This window comes from Podarcis bocagei (genome assembly GCF_964188305.1).
Source record: "Podarcis bocagei genome assembly, chromosome: 8".
NCBI classification, from domain to species: Eukaryota; Metazoa; Chordata; class Lepidosauria; order Squamata; family Lacertidae; genus Podarcis; species Podarcis bocagei.
Window position 1 is genome coordinate 86,623,439 of NC_138133.1, and position 16,817 is coordinate 86,640,255.

At 44.7% G+C, this 16,817-nt stretch overlaps 1 protein-coding gene and 1 long non-coding RNA gene across 12 annotated transcripts in view; one reads left to right on the top strand and one right to left on the bottom strand.

Annotated features, from left to right (window-relative positions):
- PTK2 (protein tyrosine kinase 2) overlaps positions 1-16,817 on the bottom strand; it is a 206,681-nt gene that overhangs the window by 4,828 nt on the left and 185,036 nt on the right. For all 11 annotated transcript variants that reach the window (XM_081204424.1, XM_081204417.1, XM_081204426.1 and 8 more), the window contains 3 exons: positions 11,906-11,968; positions 9,044-9,083; positions 8,496-8,602 (listed from right to left, as the gene is read on the bottom strand). In XM_081204424.1, the coding sequence (XP_081060550.1) occupies positions 8,496-8,602; positions 9,044-9,083; positions 11,906-11,968 (210 nt within the window). The remainder of the gene's footprint in view (positions 1-8,495; positions 8,603-9,043; positions 9,084-11,905; positions 11,969-16,817) is intronic.
- LOC308593155 lies at positions 12,960-15,110 on the top strand. The gene is made up of 2 exons (XR_014010792.1): positions 12,960-13,537; positions 14,854-15,110. It is a non-coding gene; the product is annotated as an uncharacterized lncRNA (long non-coding RNA).

Below are 16,817 nucleotides of genomic sequence, written 5' to 3' on the forward strand. Positions count from 1 at the left end.
TTATCTTCAGGTCACCTAAATTCAATTGAAATATTCCAGAGTAAAGAGTCTGATGACTGCAGACCCCCAAGTTCATTCCCTAGCATTGCCCTCTCTTGACCAGCTTTGAGAGCCACAGCCAGGGAGGTAAGCCAGTGGTGGGTGAGGCCAATGAAGCGCATGGCAGTTTAAGTGGGTGAGGCAGCTTCCTGTGTTGTTCACGGGTCTTAAGTCAGGGTTTGGTCAGAATATCCCCTTGCCAACTATGTGACCACCCCATTGATACTTCTTATTAAGGGATGGTTTCCATAAATAAATATGAAGAGCAGTCAGAAGTGAAAAGCTGTGCACTCCAGGAGCCTAAGAAGTTTCAGACGTTACAGTGGGAAAAGGCTACACATGCCTCCTTTTAAGGCTAAGGCAAACAGTCATCCGAGAGGACACATTGTGCTGCGGGCACAGTTGGAACGGCAAACACTGCTTCATGCCCGAGTCTGTAGCACGGCAGCAAAATCAGCCACCCTGTTGCTTCCCCCTTCCTGTGCCTGGTTCTGAAATGGGAGGATGTGGAATACTCCGCAAAGGTGTAGCAGCTAGAGGCAGAGGGGGGAGGAGCCAGGGGCAGGTAAGAGAATTACCTGCATGTGACTGGGTGAGAAAGGAGCTTGTTTGCCTGCTCCTTTCCTACAGCTGAGAGGAAGGCAGCCATCTTCCCCCTCTCACTGGGCAGACCATGGGGGGGGGACATCTCACAGCTGAAGGCTCCTCCCATTCTCAAAGAATTAGGGGTGGGGGTGAGGAAATGTCTGCAAAAGAGCAGCCTGCCAGATGTTTGCAACGTATCAGCACTGATGTGCTGCTATGCTACAGGTGTACTTCTGCTGTGGCACTGACTGCATGGTTAGACTGGAGGGCCAAAAAACTGAGCTTGAACCCTGGGAAGATGGAAGCACTGTGGGTTGGTAGTTGTCACGTCTGGGGAAATGGGAGAGTTGCCTGTTCCAGATGTGGTTGCAGTCCCTCTGAAAGAAACAGAGGTTCAGAGATCGGGGGTGCTCCTGGAGCCATCTTTGTCATTGGAAGCTCAGGTAGCCTCAGTGGCTAGGAGTGCCTTTGGCCAGCTATTGCTGGTATGGCAACCACAGGTGTTTGTGGGCAGGGATGGTATTCTGTATTGGAATCCTCGAGACTCTGTTCTTGCAGTGCACTCTATGTGGGGCTATTTGTGGATCCAGTCCGGAGGCTTCAGCTGGTTAAAAATGCTGCTGTTACGACTGCTGTTGGGGGCAGACTATTGCCAGCACGTAACTCCAGAGCTCAAATGTTTGCATCGATTGCCTGTGTGCTACCAAGTGAGGTTCACGGTCCTTAACAATTTGGGTTCAGGATACCTCAAGGACTTGTACCTAATCCCTTGTATCACTTAAGTCTTCAAGGGAGTCATTGCGAGTGCTCCATCATGGCTTGCATGCAAGGCTCATATCCACCAGGAACTGTGTGTTTAGTGATGTGGGTCCAATTTTATGGAATTCCCTTCCAGTTAGGGTCAGATAGGTCCCTCCCTACTGAGCTTACGGGGACTACTGAAGACGTTTATATTCCATATATTTTAACTGAACTTTGATCCCCTTGTTTTAACTGATTTTTACTTTCTACGTTGTATCTTTGTAAACTGCTCGGAGACTAGTGTAGTTAAGTGGCATATCAATTATTTAAATAAAGCAAATAAATAAACAAATCGTTCTGCAGACGTGGCAGCCCTTCATTTCTCCCTCCCCGGCTGGCTGAGAAACATATCATTCATTTCTAAGGGGTGAAGGTGTTCCCGATGGATTGGGGGTCTGAACAAATTTCTGCAGCCACCAGAGCACATGCAGAGGCATTTGTGAAAAGCAAAAGGCACTGCCACACAGGGCTTGCGTAGTCTTGTCATTCGCACAACCACACGCACACTCCAAGTGCTTACCCTCCATGGCTAGTGTCGAGCAGAGTTTGAGGGGTGGTTAAAGAAATTTACCAGAAGAGAAAGGGAAAAGAGAAAAAAACACAAGGTTAATAAAATGTAGCAGGGGGGGGGCAAGGATTCCAAAATATAAGGAATAGCAAGAAAGACCTGTTAAAACGCCCCAGCCCCAAAGTTCATCTGGACCCATTTCTGCTCAGTTGTGTTAGCCATTGCCCCCCCCCCCCGAAACGGAGTGTCCATGCCCAGCCCTGGAAGGAGAGTTTTATCTGCCATGCACCCCTAGCAAGAGAGCATGCAAACAGCAACAGGGGCAAAACAGCCCAGCGAGAAGCAAAGGAATTAAAAGATTACGAGGAGCCCCTCAGCGTGGAAGCAGCAAACGGGCCTCAGACACCTGGTTCTCTGCACAAGAGATCAAGCAGAGGAAAATTTCGGTCTCTTTCTCTGAGGGGAAAGTGCTCAGTAGAAGGAATCATTTAGTCATCTAATTGCTCTGCTCCTGTTTGCAAAAAATCTTTGGTCAAACCCTTGGCCAAGTTCTATGCTGGAGGATAGTTTGGGGACCAATTACAAACAACCCACTTGATTCCTATGCTGAAATTCCAGAATCCTGGCAGAAGACTGTATCTGCCTAGCTAGATACTCATTTGTTATGCTTCCCTGCCATTTCTGAAGCCAATACCAACAGTAATCCACCACAAACTAAACAGCCAGGGTTATCTGTGCAATGTTTGGCTGGTTTCCCCGTGGCAAAAAAACTGTTCTTTCAAAAATAAAATCAGAAATGCCTCCAAGCTCCATTTTCCTCCAGATATTAAGAAGCTCAGAACTGTTGTTTGCAATAAGGGGAATTTCTCCATTCTGTCCAATACTGGTTCCTTTTGTGTGACCTAAAAATCTCAGGAAAAGCTTCTGTTTGGCTTGGCAGGTTCCAGCACAGCCACGTTATACGAAAGGTCCTGCAGCTTCCTGAGGGCGGGCCAGGAAAATCCACTCCAGGATGAAAGAGGGAAATGGGATGACGATGCAATATTCTGCCTCCTCCAAAATGTGAATGTAGAGTCCTGGTGACCTGCCCTTTTCCAGATTTCGTTTTAAGGAGGGTCTCTGTGTTTATACAGGAATTTTAGACTGAGACACTGAGATTAGCAAATAATCCTTTTAGAGAAACTCTTTTTTTTTCTTTTTCTTTTGGAGGCTTGGCAGCTCAAAAGACTCTGGCACTGTTTGTAAAAAAAACCAAAAACAATTTTTAAAGCAGCCTGTTGAATCCTCTTATGCTTGCCTCTAAACGCCAAGCAAATCTCAAAACGTTAAGAGGGAGAAAAGGGCACTGTGTCCATTTTTGCCAGACCTCTTGCCATCGATGGCTTGATTGTGAATTCCACAGATGGGAATATACTGGGCCTTCCCATCAGTTCTGCCCCTGCCCGGAAAGCCCTAAAATAGATTTCACTTAATGAGAATCTCCATTTTCATCGCTAAATGGGAACAGAGCTCTTGGGAAAGGCTCGCCTCTTCAGAAACTTAACTTTCCTGAGAAAGTAAACCGTTCTAACCGTCCTTGAATTGCAACAGCACATATCCCTGGAACTGGCCAGAGGTCACTCTAATGACTCCATGGGAAGTTGAGTCGAGAGTGCTACTGGTGCCCAGCTCCTGCTTGTGAGCTACCCTCAGGCATCTGGTTGGCCAGTGTGAGAAGAGGAGGGTGAACCAGATGGACCTGGGGCCCCATCCACCAGCCAGGCTGTTCTCAGGTGCTCAAACACACAAACAGCACATGATGGCAACAAGCATCCCCTTGAAGTTTGATTCCAGCAGCTGGTGAGCAAAAGGGGCCTCTGAATATGGGAGTCGTCTCCACCCCCATCGTTCTGCCCGGACACTGAAGTCTAGCACCGAGGGCCTTCTGGCGGTTCCCTGACTGTGAGAAGCAAAGCTACAGGGAACCAGGCAGAGGGCCTTCTTGGTAGTGGCACCCGCCCTGTGGAATGCCCTCCCATCAGATGTCAAAGAGATAAACAACTACCTGACATTTAGAAGACATCAGAAGGCAGCCCTGTTCAGGGAAGTTTTTAATGTGTGACATTTTAATGTATTTTTAATCTTTGTTGGAAGCCTCGCAGAGTGGCTGGGGAAACCCAGCCAGATGGGTGTGGTACACATTAATAATAATAATAATAATAATAATAATAATAATAATAATAATAATAATAATAATTATTATTATTATTATTATTATTATTATTATTATTATTATTATTATTATTATTATAGCATCCTGGATCATAGCCTGTAGCAGACTCTAAGACTCTGTCTAACCCATTTAAAAAAGAGTTTTTAAAAAGGTTAATTATGTTTTACCTAGGTTTTTGAGGCTTCTATGTGTTTAACTATGCTTTCACTCCCCCAGCCCACCTATTTTATTCTTCGTTTGTTGCTAGCACATGAATCAACTGTCTTTAGAGCAGAATATGGGAATAGATTTACTATTGGGGGGGCGGTAATATAAAGCACGACTTATTTTCATGTATTAATTATGCACATCTAACACAACCCAATTTGGACAGCCAAGCAAGCCAAAGGAATATGAGTTTTATAGAAACCTGAGTTTCTGTAACAGGTCCAGCCAACATGGTGATCTCCCAGAAGCTTTTGGACTACAACGTCCATTATCCCTGACCACTAATCCAACAACATCTGGGCAGCACCATATGGGTGACCTCTGCTGCTGAACAAGGACATGTTTTCTGTGGCTGCACCCTAAATGCAGCACAGTCTTCTGTGTTGGAGAGTCAAAAGGCCAAAGCATAAGCATTCGTCTGTAGTACATTTAAGCCTTTTCATTTGAGCTGGATGTAGAAGCCAGGTTTAAAAACCAGATTCAGGGGCAAGAAGAACTGGATTTCAAGCAGGGTTTTTTAAAAGCCATATACATCGTCAGCCTTTGTTGATGAGACAGACTTAAAACCTTAACTCTACCGAGGGAAACAGCAATCCACAATTATTGCAGCGGTGAAATAAAGCCAGCATGTCACAAAAACTGTACTGCTGTGCCCATGAAGGAGGAGAAATGTTACTTCGTTTGACCACCTGCCTCTGAAAATCATTCCTGCCTGGGGAAAAGCTCAGCTTCTTCAGCCTATTAAGCAAGCACACATTCAATTTGTGCCTCAGCTTCCCGGCAATTTGAAACAAAAGCAGGCAAGTTCCCAAAGCTACTGGGTGAGCCCTGAGTGTTTAAAAGTGAATTCCACCCAGAGGAACAAAGAGACTTTCAGCTGTTGCTACAGAGGCTGAGATTCAGAGCCACACAGCTACTCTTGCAGTCTACAAGGGGACTCTGGGCTTGTGTTCCTCAAACAGCAGCCCTGCATACTCGACATGGCAAACCATCTTTGAAGTGAAGCACAGAAGACTTTCACAGTACAGCACAGGGGGCTGCCCTTAGAAGAAGTGAAGGCCCAAAGTCCACTGAGCATGCTTAAAGCCTTCTGGCATCCTGCCAGAGTGGCTCCCGGGATCTTGGCCAGAATCTAAGATGCTGTATTTACCCAGGAATCCTGCTCAAGGTTAGAGCTTGGGTGATGCTTTGAACAACACAGGTTTTCAAGACTTATCGCCCTGGCATTTCCAAGACTCAGAAATAAATACTCTTGACCGAGCTTTTCTGTGCGCAGCTAAGATAAAAAGTCAGCAGAAATGGCAGTGTTCATTTTTGGCCTCAGCACATTATGGAAAACGCAGAATTCAGGACAGCATGAACTTGCATTCAACGAGAAAAGGAACATTAGAGGTGGATGCCACATAGTGAAGAGGGGCCTGTTGTCATATGGTGGTGGCAAGTTCTCTACTGGAACAAAAGGAGACTACCCAAGACTGCAGGGAAAGGGAGGCTGCCCCTGGGAAGCTGCAGACTTCAGATGAGGAAGGCTCATGTTCCCACTTGTAGCTGGCAACTTTGGTCACTGCAGAAAAGTGCCCTTCAGCACCATTATGTCGCATGAAAGGGACAAGCAGCCGGGGCTCCTTGGAGTACCTGGGGCAGTACACTGCAAGTATGGGCCTCATCGGCTTCTCTAACAAGGGCAAGAATGGAGTCAGAAGATTGACTGCAGCACATGGAGCACAGGATTTCAATCTCTGCTTAGTAGCATCAAATCTAGATCATCTAGACCAGCCTTTCTCAACCTGGGGGTCCCCAGATGTTGTTGAACTACAACTCCCATCACCTCTAGCTAGCAACGCCAGAGCTCAGGGATGATGGGAGTTGTAGTCCAACAACATCTGGGGACCCACAGGTTGAGAACCGCTGATCTAGACTGATGATCTAGAAGGTGATCTACCTTGATTTCAGTAAGGCATTTGACAAGGTGCCCCATGATATTCTTGTAAAGAAGCTGGTAAAATGCGGTCTTGACTATGCTACCACTCAGTGGATTTGTAACTGGCTGACTGACCGAACCCAAAGGGTGCTCATCAATGGTTCCTCTTCATCCTGGAGAAGAGTGACTAGTGGGGTGCCACAGGGTTCTGTCTTGGGCCCGGTCTTATTCAACATCTTTATCAACGACTTGGATGATGGACTCAAGGGCATCCTGATCAAATTTGCAGATGACACCAAACTGGGAGGGGTGGCTAACACCCCAGAGGACAGGATCACACTTCAAAATGACCTTGACAGATTAGAAAACTGGGCCAAAACAAACAAGATGAATTTTAACAGGGAGAAATGTAAAGTATTGCACTTGGGCAAAAAAAATGAGAGGCACAAATACAAAATGGGTGACACCTGGCTTGAGAGCAGTAAATGTGAAAAGGATCTAGGAGTCTTGGTTGACCACAAACTTGACATGAGCCAACAGTGTGACGCGGCAGCTAAAAAAGCCAATGCAATTCTGGGCCTCATCAATAGGAGTATAGCATCTAGATCAAGGGAAGTAATAGTGCCACTGTATTCTGCTCTGGTCAGACCTTACCTGGAGTACTGTGTCCAGTTCTGGGCACCACAATTCAAGAAGGACACTGACAAACTGGAACGTGTCCAGAGGAGGGCAACCAAAATGGTCAAAGGCCTGGAAACGATGCCTTATGAGGAACGGCTAAGGGAGCTGGGCATGTTTAGCCTGGAGAAGAGGAGGTTAAGGGGTGATATGATAGCCATGTTCAAATATATAAAAGGATGTCAGATAGAGGAGGGAGAAAGGTTGTTTTCTGCTGCTCCAGAGAAGCGGACACGGAGCAATGGAGCCAAACTACAAGAAAGAAGATTCCACCTAAACATTAGGAAGAACTTCCTGACAGTAAGAGCTGTTCGACAGTGGAATTTGCTGCCAAGGAGTGTGGTGGAGTCTCCTACTTTGGAGGTCTTTAAGCAGAGGCTTGACAACCATATGTCAGGAGTGCTCTGATGGTGTTTCCTGCTTGGCAGGGGGTTGGACTCGATGGCCCTTGTGGTCTCTTCCAACTCTATGATTCTATGAAGACTCCCTCTAGTGCGTGACAATCCTATGCAGGGCACACTTTGGACACTATATCTACCAAACCACTGTTGATGGAACAGATGATTGCCTTATTTGCATTTCACTAAAGGGTACATCTCTGGAAAGAATGGTGGAGAATAAGGCAAAAAAACAACAACCCACTGTGTGATGCATGGTGGGTTAGTCATTATTTAGAACTCATGTTAATAGTGGGAGTATATGATCCATCACTACAAGGATGCCATGTAAAAATGCCCCCCCAAAGCACCCCGGCAGCTCTATGCTTACAAAATCTGCCCAGATTCTGGCCATGAAGTGAGCTTTCTGCTACCTGCTTCCAATCATTTCTGAGCAGCTACTGAATAGTAATGGCTCATTACACCGTGTGAATAGTTTATAGACAAGTGTACTTCACATGGCAAGAGCTGCCAGGAGAGATGTCTTAAGCTAGGGAACAATCATCTGATTCCATTTCAAACCACTATTAATACCCCCCCCCACCCAAAAAAGTGCATAGCAAGGTTCAAGTACAGAGATACCAAGTGCTGCTCTTGCATAAACTGCACCATGCACACAAAGATCAACAGGCATGGTATGATTATATGCCGCAACTTGCAGCACTGAGAAGCCACATCAATGTTCCAGCCCAGTCCGTACACAATCTCTTATTCCCTATCATTTGTGAAGGGAGTAAGCTGGTGATAGGCCTTGGCCACCAGATCTCATTTTGCAAGCTGCAGTTTTGACTCTCCGCTTGCAGATGGATTCCACAACCAGCTTGAGTATATTCAGTTGGGAAACAGAATCTGACAACCTGGAGGAGCAGAAATCTAAAATGGCTGAATATGGCAAAGACTGGATATTTATTTTCTTCGGGTACCATGAACTCAGGGTTGGGAGCACCAGGAGGAAGACCTGCCATAACACACATCTACCTTGATTGGTCAAGAAAGGTTATGGTAGGTTTTGAACTGATTCTCCGTTAGTAACAGTAATTGTTCAACTTAACCCAGGACTTTGACGAGTAATGTGCAATGCGACCCAGCGTTGCACTAAGAATATACCTTAACCCCTTCATTGTAGCTGTCCACGGGGCTGTTCAGGCTGGCAAGGCTACCCAAATGGCTGGGAGCTCCTGGGCGAGGTGGTTTCTTTGGTGGAGCAGAATGATCTGGTAAGAAAATATTATACATACATTGATATGAAAACTACAATCATTAGGCTCATTTAATTGGAATGTAGCAGAAACTCATCAAGTCCATTTTCACTAGCACCCAAACCAACTCCTTCTATGAGAGAGCAAAACACACAATCCCCAAAATTAGAACTTAAGAGCAATTTATACTTTATATGTTGGCTTTGAAGTCAAGCACAGAAGCCTCCTAGATTAGGTAATAGGCACAGCTTGTTTAAATGGACCTTTACAGATCCTGTTGGTATAGGAGAACCAGACACATGGTATTACTCAGGAGTAGCCACTGAGGACTGCCACTAGCTTTGACAAATGTTGTTTCCCCCAGAATCTAATGGATTTTCTAATAATGGAGGAGACCTAGAGAGGAAAGATTGAGAGTTCACATTGTGGCTGTAAAGCTGCCTATTTATGACTTACCTGGTTTACCCACAGGCTGATAAATGTGCTGGTTAGAAGCCTGAAAAAGGAAAATAAGTTTTATTTGTCTGCTCACAGTGTTTATGTACAAAGAAACCCTCTCCAGCTAACTCCCCTCCCCCACCATCCTTATGCATCAGGCTATCCAGCCACAAGAATTTCCAACATTTCTCCTCTCCCACTGCTCTCAAATTTCAGGAGAAAACAACATAAAACAAATCCTCCCATCTCCTGCTATTTTGCTCGGCATCCGTGTGATATATCCATGCAAGGTCACAGCTACCATCACTCAGACAAAATGACATGTTTATAACATTCTACCTCTTCAATCCAAACACAAAAATCCAGGCTACTGAGTTGCAGTATGAAAATCTTGTGCCTCTCTCCATATTGTTCAACAGATCTTTCATGATAATTACTCTTGTGTTCCACAATAAAAGGAAAACGAACAAAAGACCTTGGCTATTAATTTGGAAAGGGGTTTATAACAGGATTCAAATCTAATCATATTTCTACAACCCTTTGCCAAGCGAGATAAAAGTCTATTCTCTCACTGCACAACAACAGTGGCATTTGTGCATGCTGTTTGGCTGCTGCATTCTTAGAAAAACATTGATTTAGAAAAGCCTGGTGTGCTTTTATCAAAAAGTGAGCAGTCACAGAGAAAATTTTCCTCTGCAAGATAATAGTGCCGACACAAGCAAGGCTATATGGGAATCTGAACAGGACATTTCTGCTGCAGAAAATGTAACACGTGAGTGAAAAGATGCCCTTTCCTCATCAGAACCCAGGCAAGAGCGTTGGGTAGCTCAAATTTTTAAAAGCTGGTTATCTACTAACATAGCATTTCGAGGTCACCTTGCAAAATGAGGCCAAGCCACAGAGCGTCTGCATGAACTCAGCTGCCCCCAAGGATAAATCCAGAATAATTCACTGCACTGATTCATTCAACATGTTCTAGCTAGCTGCTCTAGTGTCACTCTCAGAGCAAATATGTGTCTTTGTGGGTGGCTAAGCTTGCATGCTAGCAAGAGAAAATGTGTAACTGAAAAACTAACAGGAAAGGAGTAAGAAACATCTCAGCTGGTATCTGTACTGGATTTGAATTGATGTGATGTTGTTCTATATGTGTGTGTATGTCTGTCTGTCTCTGTCTCTTTCTGCATGTGCACAGTTAAAAAAAATAGGGGTGGCATTCATTACGTTTTACTCATAGGAAACCTATTGAAATCAACCAACCTAACGTAGTCATGTTCCTTAATTTCAAGGGATCTGCCCTAAGCAAAATGTCAATGAAGACCACTCTGTGTTTCTTACCCACCCTTTCGCCATGAGGTCTCAGGGTGGGTCCCAACCAGAAAACATGCAATTATACAACCAGTAAAAATAGTTACAACCATAAAACAAGAACAGTGTGGAAACAATTCCCTACAGATACAGGTTGGGATAAATATCTCCATGTCAAAGGGTTCAGTATGCACCAACAGAACGACAGAGTACATGCCACCACAATGAAGGCCCATCTCATTGCAGAACCAAATTACCTTGCAGAACCGTACATGAGAAAGCACTTCTGAGAAGTGGAAAGGGCCTTCTGTTTAAATTAGGTTTGGTAGACTGCAATGGATGGTTACAGAGGTTACCAACAATGGGAGATCCTTCAGCTCTGCTGTATGAACATAGAACAGTGCAATATGTTCCAGCTGTCTACACAACTTGTTTCTCCAGAGGACCTGGAGATTGTACTACAGAAGCAGCCATCCCAGGACACAGCTGTGTCTGTTTACAGCCCCATACCTCAAAGAATGCCTTGATCTTCCCCTCCAGATGAAGGAGCGGCAGTCAGAGATCAACCAAGTTCCACTGATCAGATCCTCAAAAATCTGAAGATAGGCCTGATATTTGCTTTCTAGGTAGCATGCTCACAGTACATTAGCAGCAGAAATCCCTATGAACAAGCAAGCCTGAAGCTGTCAGCAAGTTTATACTGCAGAGGGGCTAAAAAAGCACTAAAACAAGTCTGTGTTCGCACCCAAAACTCCCAGTGTTGATCCAAAGGCCCTGAAGCTAAGAATCCAATTTAAATACTCTGATCTCTGTTGTGAAAGCAGTGCAGCCCTTATTTCTATAAAGCCAAGGTGGATGAATGAGTTCTTAAGACTTCCTTTCGATATTGCAGCTGCACCTCCAGGTACTGAGAAATGCACATTTAAATGCCCCAAACACAGTAATTAATTGAAAGGGGGTAGGTCACCACTAAGTACAGGTTTCTGACTAGCAATCAGATTACATGTTTATTGTCTGAGGCAGCTATACCCCTGTTGCAGATGTGTTTTACAAGCACATCCAACACATCTTTTCATCCAGCCCTTGTTTTGATGATAGCTTGCTTACAAACATCACCCTCAAGACACTACTTAAGTTCCACATTACTTAGGAGAATGCTCTCTAGTTACTCAAACATCTGCAGGCATTCCTTTACAGTTTTGCTTCCTGTTGGCAGATACGTCAATGCAAAGCTAACACAGTTACACACACACACACACCCGACCTGGCTGTGTACTGCAGAGCAGCTTTAAAAATAATTAGAGCTCTGTTTGCAAAGGGAAGAGCGCATCTGCTGCGGCGGCGGCATGAAAAGAAGCAGCTCCCCAAAGTGCTGCGTGCACAAGACTTCCCCTGTCAGCGCCGTTCCCAGAGAAGCGGGAGCCTTTTGAAACCTCTCACGTAAACATAACAATGGTGGAAACACCGAGAAAATCAAAACTCATCTCCCGCGAGCGGAATGTTAACAACGTTTTCCATCGAGAAAATTAAAGAAACATTTCTCCCGGTAGTCGAAGAGATGGCATCTGTGCTTACCGGACCCTGGAGACTCCCATCTTCTCGATCGATGCTCCCCCTGGAGAGCCTCACATCAGGTTTCTAAGGAAATGAAAAGAGATGTGGTTTTGTACTGCGGGTTTTGAAGAGCCACGCAAGCCAAATAGCCTAAGAAATAGAATTCTTACTAAAAGAAAGGCAAAACATAAAAATCCTCTGCTGGGAGGAAAGGAAGGGGTGGGAGAGAGTGCACTTTGACTAATATGGATGCTATTGCATTCCTTCTCCTCATGCCTCAACTTCACACACACACACACACACACACACACACACCCCAACACACTCTTCAAGAACGCAGCAACTGAACCTCCCAGCAGCCCTTCTAAAGATTTTTCTTTTCTTTCGCTCTTTCTAACTACTCGCTTTCTCTCTTGTACATAAAAAAGGCTTTGAGATAAATATTGATAGTACCATTTCCCCAACACAACATTGGAAAACCTGCATTTTAATTCTCCCAGGAATAGCAGCAGCAGCAGCAGCGCCGTCGTTTATTGCGCTTTTCTTCCTAACAGCGAAAATTTCAACCACAGGATGAGAAACGCTTCACATTAATTCCTGTTTCCTGCTTGAGGAAGGCTTAAATGTACTTGGCTCCATCTCCAAACTTCCCAAATGGGGCCAATTACCAGTGCTCTTTTAAAGCACAGAGATGCAGAAAGTTCACAAGGCAGCCTGGACCTAATACGCTGCTTCTAGCAGGAAGAAAATAGAAGCCACTTTTTATTATCCCTTTGAAAAGTCAGATTAGGAATCTGTTGACTTTTTAAAATAAAACAAATCCTAAGGATCATCCTCCTACTCTGATACTACACTGCATAATATAAAAAACAAAGTAGTAGATAGGTAGCCGTGTTGGTCTGCCATAGTCAAAATAAAAAAATTCCTTCCAGTAGCACCTTAAAGACCAACTAAGTTAGTTCTTGGTATGAGCTTTCGTGTGTATCTGAAGAAGTGTGCATGCACACGAAAGCTCATACCAAGAACTAACTTAGTTGGTCTTTAAGGTGCTACTGGAAGGAATTTTTTTTATAAAAAACAAAATCTTGGAAATGATCTTTTGCAAAATGGATCAGATTAAGTTTTTAATTCCCCCCCAAAAAGAAAATTAAATTAAAAGGGGCAGAGCAGAGATGGGCTAAAAGAGAGACTATGTTCACACCCCACACTAAGCCAAATCATAGCTTAGCACAAACATGCTGGCTCCTGAAGAGGGGGTCGCAGTCATTTTGCTCCTCCCTGGGATTTTTAGGTTAGGGCAGCATGGCTGCTAATCCATAGTTTGGCTTAGTGCATGGGTAGGCAAACTCAGGCCTGGAGGCCGGATCCGGCCCAATCGCCTTCTAAATCTGGCCTGCGGACGGTCCGGGAATCAGCACATTTTTACATGAGTAGAATGTGTCCTTTTATTTAAAATGGATCTCTGGGTTCTTTGTGGGGCATAGGAATTCATTCATTATTATTTTTTTCAAAATATAGTCTGGCCCCCCACAAGGTCTGAGGAATAGTGGACCAGCCCCCTGCTGAAAAGGTTTGCTGACCCCTGGCTTAGTCTGTCATCCGAATGTAGGGTCAGGGTTTAAGTTTCTTCTCAACAACCAACTTCATTTATTTGTTTAACAAAATTTATGCAATGTTTGACAGTAAGAGAACCTCTGTTATATATGTATATAAGCATTAACATCACTGATAAGCAGGTAAAAGCAGATATTTAAGAATATTCAAAATTAATAAAACCAACAATACCAAAAACGAAATAAAATACATGCAACTTCTACAAGTCTAGATAGGATTGCCTTAATAAAAATATTTTAAGTGTGTGCCGAAAAGAATACAATGAAGGCACCTTCCTGATGTCAATAGGCAGAGAGTTCTAATAGGCAGGGGTGTACCACAATAAAAGACTGGTTTCTTCAAGTGTGGGACAAGCATTAAGTGTATTAGGGGTAAAGGGGACCCCTGACCATTAGGTCCAGTCGTGGCCGACTCTGGGGTTGCGGTGCTCATCTCGCTTTACTGGCCGAGGGAGCTGGCGTACAGCTTCCAGGTCATATGGCCAGCATGACTAAGCCACTTCTGGTGAACCAGAGCAGCACACAGGAACACCGTTTACCTTCCCGCCGGAGCAGTACCTATTTATCTACTTGCACTTTGACATGCTTTCGAACTGCTAGGTTGGCAGGAGCAGGGACCGAGCAACGGGAGCTCACCCCGTCGCGGGGATTCGAACTGCCAACCTTCTGATCAGCAAGTCCTAGGCTCTGTGGTTTAACCCACAGCGCAACCCACGTCCCATATTAAGTGTATTATATAACAAGTATCGCATCAGTTCCTTGGAGAGTGTTTAATCTATCTCGCACTTGTCCACTGGCAAATGATGGAGCTCCCACACAACTGAACAATACATGAGTGAGGTAGATAGTACTGAATTACTGTCACAGGGATAGTTAACCTGGTTTGCCCAACTAGGAGAATGTAGAGAGGAAGAGAGAGGAACACACCCCTGTGCCTTTGATTTCTCCTAATGATAGCGCCATCTCACTATTCCAAGGGGATGTTCCAACCTCTTTAGAGCATGGTTGAATAACCTATGGCCCTCCAGATGTCATTGGACAGCAACTCCCATCACCCCTAATCATTGGCCATGCTTCCTGGAACAGATGGGAGTTAGCCCTCTGCTCTCTCCAGCCTGAAACAGCATCATGGCATCAGGGTCTGAACCCTCGCCACTTCTCCTCATTTCCTGAATGCCTAACTGTCATAGAACATGGATGGACAGATCAATTTGTTTCTGGTTCATGGCACTCCGTTCATAGGTCCATTCCGTATCCACATCATTATGCAATATTAAAAAAACAAAACCCCCAAAATAGTTCACATTTTAATGTGTATTTCACAGAATATGCATTTTGTATGCATTTCACCTCAAGGTGCGTGGTTTTGTATCTGTTTTGTCCTGACATATATTTTACTGCATTTTTGAGCAGATGACAATATTGAAAAATTCAGAAAACTGTGCAAACTGTATTTATTCCAGAAGCATGAATCAAGGTGGATTGCCTAAAAATGTGAACTAAGCAAAATCCTCAAGCATCCCTATCGGGGGAGGTTGCACCTACAAGTATTTTTACAATGGATTGTCCCCCTTGTGTATTAGAAAATGGTGCTGTTAAAAGTCACACCCATTATTATTTTTTTAAAAAAGAGGATGCAACAGGACAGGACAGGTGTTGCAGTTGTGACTGAAAAGGGTAGATTGGTAGTGTGTGCCCACAGCATCCTGAGGGCAGTTTTTTCTCAATTCAACAACCTCTAGGTATATGCAAGCTTTCTTTTAGACACTCTACCTAGCAGGAAGTGAAGGCAGCTTACTATTAATGCAGCACCAACGACAGCAAAACACTTTAGGGTAAATGCCACAAAAGCGAAATGTGCGCAGAAGCCCTTGCTTAGCTGAATTCTTTTGGGAACGGCAAGGATATAATTACCCACCACCCCGCCCCTCTTCACAAAGAGGAGCTGGAGAGCTCTGCTGCATTCCATGTCTTTTTTTTCATTAATTCAGTGGGAAAAAATGCACAAGTCATTCTCAACAAAGGAAAAATGACGGCTGTGTTCTCTCTCTCTCTCTCTTTTTTTTTAATCCTAAAATAAAAACCCAACTTTAGCACACAGCTCCACCAATTTACCCGCTGCTATTCGTGTTTTCCTAGTTCGTCTAGACATGTGCTGAGCTGCACATATGTGGGAATACTTGTGAATTCACCAACCCCTGAAAACAAAAATAAAAAGCCAGAGATAAGAGCACTATGTCAGTTATTCCACCCCAAACCCAGAGAGGCCAGTGAGGGGTTGCAGAATTCCAAGCTTTGCTGGACAGTGCGTGCGTGCTCATGCGCACAACTATCAATGTGCTATTGACAGAAAGCCACAACAGATCCAAGGATGCAAATTGCTAAAAGCGTAGGAAAAACAGGTCCAATGATTAACAGAGAAAATAAGATGGCCTCTTGGAGATACGCAGAATCTCCACCCCTAAGAAATCTGATTAAAACGTTCTGTGGAAGCCTGCTTAGAGTTCATCGAAGACATTTGGACCACTTTCCCTTCATACCTGGGCTGGCAGGGTGTGTCTCCTTGCCTCTAGGGTCTGCGTTTTCACTGCCCGTCAACCAGGCTGCACACTGGGCATTAATGCTCCCTGTTCCAGCCCTGCAGAATCCAGTTAGCCAACCCTCTCCTCTCTGTGACACATCAGTAAGGGGTGAAGGCTGAGGATAGTTCAACCTGGACCACACCCCCTCCCTCCCAACCCGACAGCCACAAATTCCCTGCCGCAACCACTTATGGGAGGCTCAGTCCAGGCTCAAGTGCAGGACTTTTCCAAGGCCTTCTGGTTCTAAGTAGGGCACCAAGCAGCTGAGAAGTACAAGAGGCACTTCAGTTGTGATCTGTTGCAGAGCTTTAGAAAAGGAAGTGAGTAGCTCCTTTAGGCGTGGCTTGGCGTAGCCTGGCACTGTGTCCACGCAGACAGCTGTAGCTATGGAATGCAGGGCTGAATTAAAACTGGACTAATTGGAAGCCTACATGTTTCATGAAATCACTTGAATATACAGTGGTACCTTGGGTTACAGATGCTTCAGGTTACAGACTTTGTTAACCCAGAAATAGTACCTCGGGTTAAGAACTTTGCTCCAGGATGAGAACAGAAATCGCGTGACGGCAGCACAGCAGTGGCGGAAGGCCCCATTAGCTAAGAGTACTGTCAAAACTCTTCTCATTCAGTTTTGGAATTTTGTTTCGATTTGGGGGGGGGGTGTCAGTTAGTCCTGAGATTTCTTTCTTTCTTGCAGACTCAGCATTGGGTGTGCCTCCTTAGAGGGCATTCCAAAAT